This window comes from Diaphorina citri, unplaced genomic scaffold, assembly GCF_000475195.1.
Source record: "Diaphorina citri unplaced genomic scaffold, Diaci psyllid genome assembly version 1.1 scaffold1449, whole genome shotgun sequence".
Classification (NCBI taxonomy): Eukaryota; Metazoa; Arthropoda; class Insecta; order Hemiptera; family Psyllidae; genus Diaphorina; species Diaphorina citri.
This window is the reverse complement of record NW_007378875.1, coordinates 89,664-101,343: the sequence shown is the minus strand read 5'-3', so window position 1 is coordinate 101,343 and position 11,680 is coordinate 89,664. Positions and strand designations below refer to the sequence as shown.

The 11,680-nt window shown below is 37.1% G+C and overlaps 1 protein-coding gene across 1 annotated transcript; it reads left to right on the top strand.

The window, feature by feature from the left end:
* Positions 1–1,558: 1,558 nt before the first annotated feature.
* Positions 1,559–11,355, top strand: LOC103515952 (EEF1A lysine methyltransferase 2-like). The gene is made up of 7 exons (XM_008480897.3): positions 1,559–1,809; positions 2,608–2,683; positions 3,065–3,103; positions 3,284–3,426; positions 9,488–9,595; positions 10,121–10,337; positions 10,635–11,355. Exons 1-7 carry the CDS (start codon positions 1,795–1,797, stop codon positions 10,733–10,735), a joined length of 699 nt encoding a protein of 232 aa, XP_008479119.1. The 5' UTR covers positions 1,559–1,794; the 3' UTR covers positions 10,736–11,355.
* Positions 11,356–11,680: the final 325 nt, after the last annotated feature.

Genomic DNA, 11,680 nt, shown 5'->3' with positions numbered 1-11,680 from the left:
GACCCCGCCGGGAATCGAACCCGGGTCTCCCGCGTGCAAGGCGAGTGCAGTGACCACTACGCCATGGGAGCTGACGAATGTGATCTATTACAATCCTTGTTATATTTTCTGACTTAACCTTGGACTCGAACTACTAGCCTTGAGATCCGAAGTCCACCATGCTAACCACCTGTGGTCAGTCTTATGGATTAGTTACTAGATACTAAATTAGCCAACCTACCAAGTAGTTAGTTGTTATATGAGTTTTTTTATGGTCGTGTCCTTTTTTTTTTTTTTTTTTTTTTTTTTTTTTTTTTTTAGGACTATTGTACTGAACTGTGTGAATGATCTTTGGCCAACCATCGAAAACTTACGCTTCAATTTTAAAGGACTTAGGATTGAGTAAATAGGATAAAAGTGTTATCAAAGGATAGAGCTTGACGCCAGCTTTCCAGTACATTAAATGCATAGCTTGATTTTGCCCAAAAATGGGGGACTTCTTACATTGCCCTATCCTTTGTATATTTTTATTCTACACTTCCTAAATCCTATCATAAAAAAAAAAAAAAAAAATCACATGATGAAATAGGGGTTTATAAAACACTTCTCCTGATGGTGAAAAAACCTCAGTGTCAGACTCTTGAGAGTTTTACAAACCACCTACAAAGCCCCTAGAAATGCAGGATTTTTTCAAGAATAATGACATTATTATTATTTTTTTTTTTAATAAGAAAAAATTAGAAAACATAATTATAAATTTAAACTGTCAGAAGCTTGAGTGACAATCCAAAAATTGAGAAATTACCTAGATTTAGATGACATTGCCAGAATAAAACTCTTGTCAAGGGATAATGCTTTTTCCTCGGAAACGCCATAGTTGAAGAATGTGAGTGCATCTCCATCAGTTTCCGATTCAATGTTTTCTAAGTCTGTCAATTCATCTGAAATCAAAAAAGAAAATCATCAGAGATAAGTTGAACCTGTAGTACTGGGAGCAAATGTATGAAACAATCCAAACATACATCATGTTCCACACTCCCGTCACCATCACAAACAATACTCATGCCTACAATATTTTTCTGAATATGGACCACAGAGTGGGGAATGTAGAGGTTGAGGAATAGGCTGCAGTGTGGAAAATAATGCCTAATAACCACTTGTAGCTTATGAATGGGGTACCCAATATTGAACAAAAAATTGAGAAGTATGTAGGTACATTACCTGACGAAGCACCACTTGCTTCAGCTTCCATTTTTGGCATTTGATATTTGATGCTCAAACTCAAATGAAGCTCTTTAATAGTGTTTTGTGTTTGTAATCAGATTCTATTTACATTAATTCCTCTTTTAACTGTTTCACAGATTTCTGAATTTCTTATTTCAGTATTTTTAAATTTTAAACTTTTTCAACTTTTGAACATAACCTCAATCAAGGAACGTGATTTTTTTGTTGGTCTCATTTTTGAGCCAAGTTTGGTCTGGACGCGGCTTGTGACTACGCATGGGTGCGCAGTTTTCAAAACGACGCCATTTTGTGTTTGGCAACAACAAAAAAAGTGCGCACAAAATTTGAAAAAGAAACGAAAACACCAAAAAGCTTCTCCAGCCGTCCGAAATTTGGCTCAAATTTAACGAAATTACGGAAAGTTCGTTAAACTTTTGGCCAACGGACTATTTACATTTAAATTTAACGGACAATAAACCAAAAACACCAAAATGTAAAGTTGAAAGTTCTGACAGTTGTCCCCGTTATAAATTGAAGCCTCAAATTTAACTTCCAACAAATCAGTACAAAAAATCAATAAATCCGTGGAAAATGTACATCAAACAGGTAATTATTTTATTAATAACCATCCTAGTTAGGTTTGAGTAGAGATGTGTAAAGACTGACTGACTGAATTAAAAGACTTAAATAGTAAATACCACCAAAGACTGAATGACTTAAACAGTCCCTACTCAAAATACCCAGTCCCAAAACTCCCAATCCTAAGATTTCAATTTGATTGAATTGAATGAATGGAATGAGAAGTTTATATTCTTTTCGGCAATCTCCGTGGTGAGTTATGATTTATGAATATTAATGATCTTTTTTACTTTTCTCTTTCTCTTCCTGCAAAATGCCTCTCCCCTCTCCACCTGCCTCTACTAAATGGAGCAATCTGATTGGTTACACTGAGATGCGAGGACTGCTTCTATGCCTTCTATACAATCACACTAGAATTCAGTCCCAGTCTTTCCAGTCCCTGTGTATAATCCAAGCATGTACCTACTTGGGAAGTTGGGATTTTACACAGGGACTGGAAAAACTGGGACTGAATTAAAAGATTCAACTCCCAAGGTGGACTTGATTGTAATGAATTAAATCAATCTTGGGACTGGGATTTTGCATCTCTAGGTTTAAGGGTAGTATGTCTCCCCTGTTTGATTACCACCCTTGTTGAACTTTATCCTAAGCAGGTAGGGTTTGCTCTCGGAACAGCAAGCTTTCTCCTATTCTGCCCCCCCTTTCCCCCTTGATTTTGGGATTACAAGACCTAGAGACCTCTATTGCTAGAGTTCCCTCTATCTTCTAAATTTTATCTTTTCCTACGTTATTAGGTATCTTACAATTTATCTTTATCAATTTCAGGTCATTATTCATGGATTCAAAAGTTACAAGGAGCAAACTGTAGTGGAACCATTTGACAAACGACACAATGTAGTTGGTCAGTATTAGTAAAAAAAAAAAAAAATCAATAGTTATAATTTACAACACTTAAAATTAAACCACAGTGTTGTAGCACAATCATCTACATATTAGTTGCTGATTCAGTAATTTATGTCCAAGATTAACCAAGAAACTATACTCCACACTGTGTATTGTTAGTTGTTATTTACATTTTTGATGAAGTACCTATATCATACCTACTTATAATGCTGTCACTAATCGCTAGGTAGGTACTCACATATCAAATAGACAAAAATCTGTGGGATAGTATCTGTCATCCTTCTAAGATAGAATGCACTCTAAAATCCATGCATAAATTAACTAGAAAGCTCTTTTAAACAAATGCATACTGACAATAATTTGTTTTGTTTCTTTACAGTTGGCAGAAATGGATCTGGAAAGAGTAATTTCTTCTTTGGTAAGTTTTATAGGTCCTATATTAAGGAAGTAAGAAACCTACCTTGAAATTTAGATCTGCAGAAGGCAAAAGTGCTGCTGAAATAGACACCCTTATTAACAATTTGTAAACAACCCTTCAAAATGAAGTTGGCAAAGACATGTTTTCTCTTTGACCTAACCATCTATCTTCCATTTTTAGCCATCCAGTTTGTGCTGAGTGACGAGTCCACATCGTTGAGACATTCAGACAGTCGTCAAGCTCTGCTGCACGAGGGTACAGGACCCCGAGTTGTCAATGCTTATGTTGAGATTGTGTTTGATAACACAGACCACAGAGTGCCAGTGAGTATAAAAGAAGCCTGGATTAGTCACATAATATTACTAAAAAAAAAAAAAAAAAAAAAAAATCAGCTGAAAACTGTTCATTGAAGCCCTAAACATATTTGGTCCAATTCATCCCTACAAAGTTTGAAAACATGTATAACCTTGTCATGTTCATGGACTTTTCATGGTGTGTAGTCCTATATGAACAATGTCTTACATTTAGTAGGTACACTTGTTTTGTACCCCCAAGTGCTCAGGAATATTTTCAAGCCTTAATACAGTACACTGATGATGGCATAACAGCCGAAATGGATCCATCTGTAATTTAATAAAAATATACGTAAAACATAAAGCCAAGTGTTTTTACTCACCCAAAATCATGTTTAAGTACCTAGTGTTTGAATTGTTTTACCAAGTGTGTGTACCAACAAATATGTTAATACAAACTTATTCCTTTGATACCTTAATATGTACCTATCTAAAAAAAAAGAAGAAATAAAACCTGTAGTACACACATACATACATACATACATACATACATACATACATACATATGTACATACATACGTACAGACCATGGGCTAAAAACCACTTTTTTGGAGCCTCCTGTACTAATTCAGACATATCTGATAATTTTTCTTTTTACTCTGGTAATGCCGCCACTGGTCGCTACTCAGCCTCCTGTACTAATTCAGACATATCTGATAATTTTTCTTTTTACTCTGGTAATGCCGCCACTGGTCGCTACTCAATTAAAGTAGCTAATCAATTGTCCTCACGAGGCTGAGTGCACCCCGAATTCCAAGCACAGAGCCGAAAAAACCTCGGCCCCGCCCGGAATCGAACCCGGGCCTCCTGCGTGCAAGCCTAGTGTGATACCCACTCCGCCACGGAGGTTGCTTTAAACTTCATATAATTTTTTCTTTTCTTAAAACTACAGGCCGAAAATTTATGTAACAAATATCCTTAAAGGAAAGTCCATACATGTCGATCGAAATCACCTGGAACCTAAAATGAGTTTGTTTTTTCTTCCTTCTCTTTTATAAAAATCTTTTGATTTTATCTTATCTTTGAAGGGTTTCATCCGATGTCGATCGACTTCAGTCGACTTGTATAGATGCTCCTATGGATAAATATGGTTGCCAAATTTCCTCAAAAGTGGATAAAAAAAAACGTAAGAGAGTTTTCACGAAAGAAACGAATCTTACACCTTTGGGTTTATCTTTTATGTATCAAATAGATAAATTGAATTGAATTGGCCTGGTAAACAGGAGGGCGTGGGTTCAATCCCAGCCGAGGTATGGAAATTTATCCTCAATATAATTTGAGAATTTGACCACAATAATAATAGTAGCCTACTGCTGGATAAAGAGATTTTTCAGTCCTATCGAGCAGTATAAATAAGCACTATTATTATCATTATCTGCTTGAGACAAAATCGGCCTCGGGCGGGAATCGAACCCGCGACCTAGCGCTTACGAGGCAAGGACGAGTTACTAGTTGGCATATTACCTACTCCATTTCTGCCTCCGGACCTTCAAAGAAGTACAAAATGTGATAGTGATGCAGAATATGAAATATGTTGAACACTTGAGTCCAAATATTGGTCAGGAACGACCAGACGGATTTGGCCTTTGAAAACATTTTCCCGGAGGGTCAATTTTCTCTGGGTACAATTTTACGGGTACGGATTTATTTTATGATTATTAATTTATTACAGCATGACAACATTCTAGGTCTTCTTATTACACTTATTTATTTATTATTATTTTCAATAATTTACGATAAAATCTTCTTCGTTTTCTTCTTTTCCTTCACCATTTCTGCTTATGCGGAGTCGATGATAATTAAAGATACGACTTTTTTAAATACCTCAATAACTCAAAACCGGGCCATTTAAATTGAAAGGATATCTAACTCAAAAAGGACGAAACTGATTGTTTTTTTTTTCTAATAGAAATTCGTCTTTTTAAAAACTAGCAAAAAGAATGAAAAAGCGACTGAAAACTTTGACGTCAATGTAGGTACTTAGCAACAAAGAATTATTCACCTTAGAGCACAAAAGAATAAAATATTTACCAATGGAAAAAATAAACAACAAATATAATACAACTATTACATGCGCTGGTTTTTGTGTGATTTTCCAATCAAGTTAAGCAAATAGTTAACATGGGAGAAACGCATGTCTTCGAAGGCCCTATGGGCCAACCGAAAATTGGGCCTAAAATCAAGCCCATTTCTTTTAGGCCAGCCTAGTTAGCTTGGTTGGTAGCGCGTCTGCCTCGTAAGCGCTAGGTTGCGGGTTCCATTCCCTCCCCGAGCGGATTTCAGATAAGGTTCATTGTTTCTCGGCTAGCTTTCTCCTATCCTGTTTTCCTTCTCTTTTAGCTTTCGAGACGATAAGACCTTAGCAGTTACAGTTCCTGCTATCAAACCTCTTGGAAAAAAAAACTAACAAGAAATACGTAATGACCTCTCCTATTTTTTTCCCAAAACTTTTTTTCGTAATATTTGTTCATATTTTTGGCCATTCAACCAGTAATACTTCTAATGACTTCTAATGGTAATTTTTTTCCCAAAACTTTTTTTTTTTTGCCATTTAACCAAAAATACTTTTTGTTCTGTTCAACGAAGAATACTCAGATACTTTTTTGTTCAATTGAATGACCGAAAATACTGCATTGTCTCCAAAATGAACTCTCCTTATGACCTCTGGTGACGAATTGTTTGTTCAGCAAATACTCGGAACTCGAAAGGAAAATACGACTTATTCTTGTTTTTGTAAAAGAAATGTTCTACGGAAGGGCCTATTGTGAGTAAGAGGTTGGGCTGCTGAGTTAAAGGGCCTTCTGATTTGAGCCGGGTAAACAAGGTGTCTTTTATTCTATTTTCGGAGTAGGACCGGGGCGCGATGACGCTGTGATCGCCCCTGACCAGACGTAGTTAATAATATCCAACCTATGTGTGGGGAAATACCGAAATTTATACATCCTTATGGGATTTTATATTGTGGTACGTCGTCTCTAATGAAGAGTGCCTGTTCGGCCTTGACTTCGGGGGGTCAGAGATGTAGGAGGGGAAGCATCATTGTTTCGTGTACCGTGTGCCCGGGATCAGGGGAGTCTTCAGTGACCGCGTGCCCCTGAGGGTGTCTTCCGGGATTATTTGCTTGTGAATTATCAAAGTGTGATTATTTGTTTCTTATTTACCCTTTTTGTGGAGAAGAATTATTTTACAAATCTGCCGTTGTTGGGGTACTCTTCCTTCATATAGGATTTTGTTAAATAAATTTCTATTCACTTGATTGATTGTTCTGTGTTTTCCGAACTACAATCGATCGAAGTTGATTCAGTTTGATCTTCGGAAAGTGAGTTGGCAAAGATTTAAGCCTTTGATGGAAGGATTCTCAGTGAGTTGGCAAAGATTTAAGCCTTTGATGGAAGGATTCTCAGCTCTTCCACCCATCTCTTTCTATCTTTCCTCCTCTCAACTTACCCAGATCGTGTATTTTGGTTCGACACTCCTCCATTTTTTGTCGGAACATAGCCTGCTTGGAAGATACCTTGGACAAATCTTTCGTGTCTGTCTCCAACTTCTCCTGGGCTTCTCGCTCTTTCTTCCTGTAAAATAGAAACAAAAAGTAGGTATGTTAAGAATCTTATGTAAAATCTCTTCCTGTGAACAAAAAGGATGTTTAGAATAAGAAACTTTTTCTTTTCTTGGCGGGAAAAAAAAAAATGTTTCACCACCATACCATTTTTATTTCGTAATAATGCATCAATTGCTACATTAGACTCATGTGGTATGTGTCGTAGCATGCCAATCCCGTAGTATGCCCCTCGTCAGATGGGCGATAAAATACAAAATACTTTCCAATTCGGCGTGGGTCACCACGAGAACACCAGAAAGTAACCTGTTGGAAAAGATAAATAAATATTTGCATTCGATAAAAAACGTACCCACTCGTATGTGTATGAGTAGGTACATTTTACTTCTTCGAATTTAATAAATAAAATAGAATAAATTTGCATTTTTCCGACTCTGGAAATCGAACTCAGGACCCTCTGCATGGCGAGCAGTGGTCTAACCGCTTGTGAATACTAACTACAGGCCGAAAATTTATGTAACAAATATCCTTAAAGGAAAGTCCATACATGTCGATCGAAATCACCTGGAACCTAAAATGAGTTTTTTTTTTTCGTACATTCTCTTTTATAAAAATCTTTTGATTTTATCTTATCTTTGAAGGGTTTCATCCGATGTCGATAGACTTCAGTCGACTTGTATAGATGCTCCTATAGATAAATATGGTTGCCAAATTTCCTCAAAAGTGGATAAAAAAAACCTAAGAGAGTTTTCACGAAAGAAACGAATCTTACACCTTTGTGTTTATCTTTTATGTATCAAATAGATAAATTGAATTGAATTGATGGAATTACAATGTGATCCGAAAATTTTGCTCTCAAGTGTAGACAGAAAAGTCGCAGACTGACAGAAGGGAATTTCAAAATGAAAATGTTTCACTCTCGTAAAATTGCCATCAGCATTAATTAGACAGACAAGCACTTCCTGAGAGAAGAGGGAGAGAGAGAAAAAGGGGGAGAGAGAGGGAGAGATATGTAGGAAGATACGGAAGGAGGTATAGAAAGAGAATATACATAGAAAGAGGGAAAGGAGAAGTAGAGGAAAAAAACTAGGAGAGAGATAGAGAGAGGGATGGAGAAAGAGAGAGAGAGGGAAAGAGAGAGAGAGTGAGAGAGGGAAAGAGAGAGAGAGAGAGAAAGAGAGAGAAAGAAGTAAACTGAGTATTAGTATTAGAGTAAATACCCCTCCCTCCAAGTACCTAATGTATAATTTTGTGCTGACGAGGTATGAAGGAGAGATCCTATCCTGTCTTCCTTCTCTCTTCGATTTCGGGACGATAAGACCATAGCAGTTACAGTTCCCTCTGTCAAACCTCTAAAAAAAAATTATCGAGTTTGTACTTTGCCGAAAGTTCACGAGTATCTATCTAGGAAATGATTTCGACTTCCCAAAAGTCCACATGATTTCATGGAATCACTCGATATCGTTTATGTTTCCTAGAATCACTTGGAATTCTACAAAGAATCAATAGGCTTTTTTGCTGATAACTTTGTGAGATCATGCCATGACGACCTACGATCTCATGATATCATGACTGTAGTCATGTCTCGAGTGTTATCTCATGTTTCATGTTACTCGTTGACCCGTGAAAACACCCCATGCAAATATGAAGCATGTGTGATGAGAATGTAGCTCAGATTCAGCTAAGGTTACGAGTATGTTACAGCTTGTCTGAGCAAACGGACTTTTTTTCTATCAAACCTTTTATTTAAAATGTTTGATAGAGGGACCTGCGACTGCCAAGGTGTTATCGCCACGAAATCGAAGAGAGAAGGAAGACAGGATAGGAATAGGCCAGCCGAGAACAAACATTATCCCTTCAGGGTAAAATCCGCCCTGGGCAGGAATCGAACCAGCGGCCTAGCGCTTATAAGGCAGACGCGCCACCAACCTAGCTAACTAGGCTGGCTAGGAGAGCCAACCTTTCCGAAAAGGAACATTATCTGTTCAGGTTGAAATTCGCCCCGTGCGGGAATCGAACTAGCGGTCTAGAGCTTCCAAAGCAAGACAAGACTAGAGCTTACAAGACAAGACAAGACGCGCTATCAACCAAGCTAACTAGGCTGGCACAATGGGACTTGAAATTTGACCGCAAAAGTATTCACTCATCTCCTTTGGGGGCTAAGCACCATTGGGTATGGTTAGAACCTGGATGGGTGGGAAGAAAGAGCGAGAAGCCCAGGAGAAGTTGGAGACAGACACGAAAGATTTGTCCAAGGTATCTTCCAAGCAGGCTATGTTCCGACAGAAAATGGAGGAGTGTCGAACCAAAATACACGATCTGGGTAAGTTAAGAGGAGGAAAGATAGAAAGAGATGGGTGGAAGAGAAGGGTGTCTCACTTATAAGTGCGGCATGTAAAAAAAATTAGGATCACTGTCGCACTCATACGTGCGACGTGGCACTCAAAGTGCTAAACTGATTTCTCATTTTAGGAAAAAGCAGGATTCACAAATCTAACTGGAGTAGATTATTCTGAAGAGGCCATTCAACTTGCTCAACTTATCAAAGAAAAAGAAAATCTTGTTAACATTCAACTAAAAGTGAGTGACTTTTTTTCCATACATTTGTATACTGCTGAGAAAAAATTAATTCCTTACCAACTTTGCTGCTGGCATCAGTGCCAATGGAAAATAAAATCAAATAATATTCTGAAGAGGCCATTCAACTTGCTCAACTTATCAAAGAAAAAGAAAATCTTGTTAACATTCAACTAAAAGTGAGTGACTTTTTTTTTCTTTTTTTTTTTTGCAATTAATTGTATCTCTCTATAATCCATACATTTGTATACTGCTGAGTAATAGATTAATTCCTTACCAACTTTGCTGCTGGCATCAGTACCTACTGGTCACATTGCCAATGGAAAATAAAATCAAATAGTAATTCTATCTTGTATAAAAATACATTTAAATAAATAGGTAATGGAAATCTTTGCAACTGAACTCAATTATGTATTTTGTCCTAGAAAAAAAAACCTTGGTTAAACCTTGTCAATGAAGGAGGGGTGAAGAGACTTTTCAGTCAGGAGGATAAAATCAAATATTTTTAAATTTTTTGTTGTTTTCCAGGTTCAAGACTTGCTAGCAGATGATATACCAGCCAATGTTTACAATATAGCTGTAGATAAAGGCACCTATGATGCCATCAGTCTCAATCCTAATGACCCTGCCTCCAAGAGGAAAACCTACATAAGGAATGTTCATACCATGATCAGGCCAGATGGACTGTTTATACTTACCTCATGTAATTGGACAGAGGCTGAATTGCTTGATCATTTGAGACAGTGTAAGTCTATTGAAGAGAGAGAGAGAGAGAGAGAGAGAGAGAGAGAGAGAAAAGAGGTTTGTTTGATAGAGGGAAATGTAACTGCCATGGTCTTATCGTCTCGAAATTGCATAGAGAAGAATGATAGGCTAGGAAAAAGCCAGCCGTTCCGAGAACGAAACTTATCTGTTTAGGATAAAATCCGCCCCAGGCGGGAATCGAACCCGCGATTTACAAAGTAGACGCACTACCTTGCAAGCTAACTAGGCTTGCCCATTAGATCCATTGTTATAATGAACTTGGATTTTCTTTTTGCAGACTTCCAACATATTGAATCCATTTCTGCTCCTCAATTTTCATTTGGAGGGAAAGTTGGCAATACAGTTACCACATTGATATTGAAGAAAATTTCCAGCTGATACGAGGGTCCGAAATAGGAGGCCGATTTTTACAACAGGGGCCCATTTTACAATCACACTTTCTGGTGTCCGCAATGGAGATGTGTTCAAAGGTTGGGATGAAAAAAAAAAAAAAAAAATGCACTTCACTACCTATATACCTGCTTACCTTCTTCGAGAAATAAAGTCACCTTGGACCTTAATATCAGGTAGTGTCCCTAAATATGGTCTCAAAAGGTTGATAGCAATAGGGGTAAGTAACTTCTTTTATTTGCTACTCTCTAAGGCCAGCCACTCACTATCAGGTACACCTGATCAGGTCTAGTGTGTGTGCTCATCAGGTAGACTAAACAGACGGATCTTTTCGGCCGTACCTGAGGTCTACCTGATAGTGTGTGCTCATCAGGTGTCAGGTATACCTGATCAGGTGTACCATTTACCCGTCAGGTTCACCTGATAGTGAGTGGCTGGCCTGAGTGAAACATGTAAAATAAGACAAATAATAAAAGAACAAGAAAGATTTTGTCGTTATGTAGAAACAAACTGAGTTTAAAGATGATATTTATTGATGAAGGTTTATAATATTAATTTTTACTTTTTAATACATTGATTTGATTTTAAAATGTTATTCTAAATCTGGCTTGAGGAGAAGAAAAAAAAAATCATCCTGGGAAATACTTATTAGATTTAGATTTTAGATGCAATGTATAATATAATCAAAGCTAAGCTGAGAGCTGCAAAATCATTATTAATATTTTTTGACAGTGGTACGAGAAATGTTATTCTAAATCTGGCTTGAGAAGAAGAAAAAAAAATCATCCTGGGAAATACTTATTAGATTTAGATTTTAGATGCAATGTATACTTAATATAATCAAAGCTAAGCTGAGAGCTGCAAAATCATTATTAATATTTTTTTGACAGTGGTACGAGTCAAACCCTGGCTTCCAGTTTACAAGTCAACTGT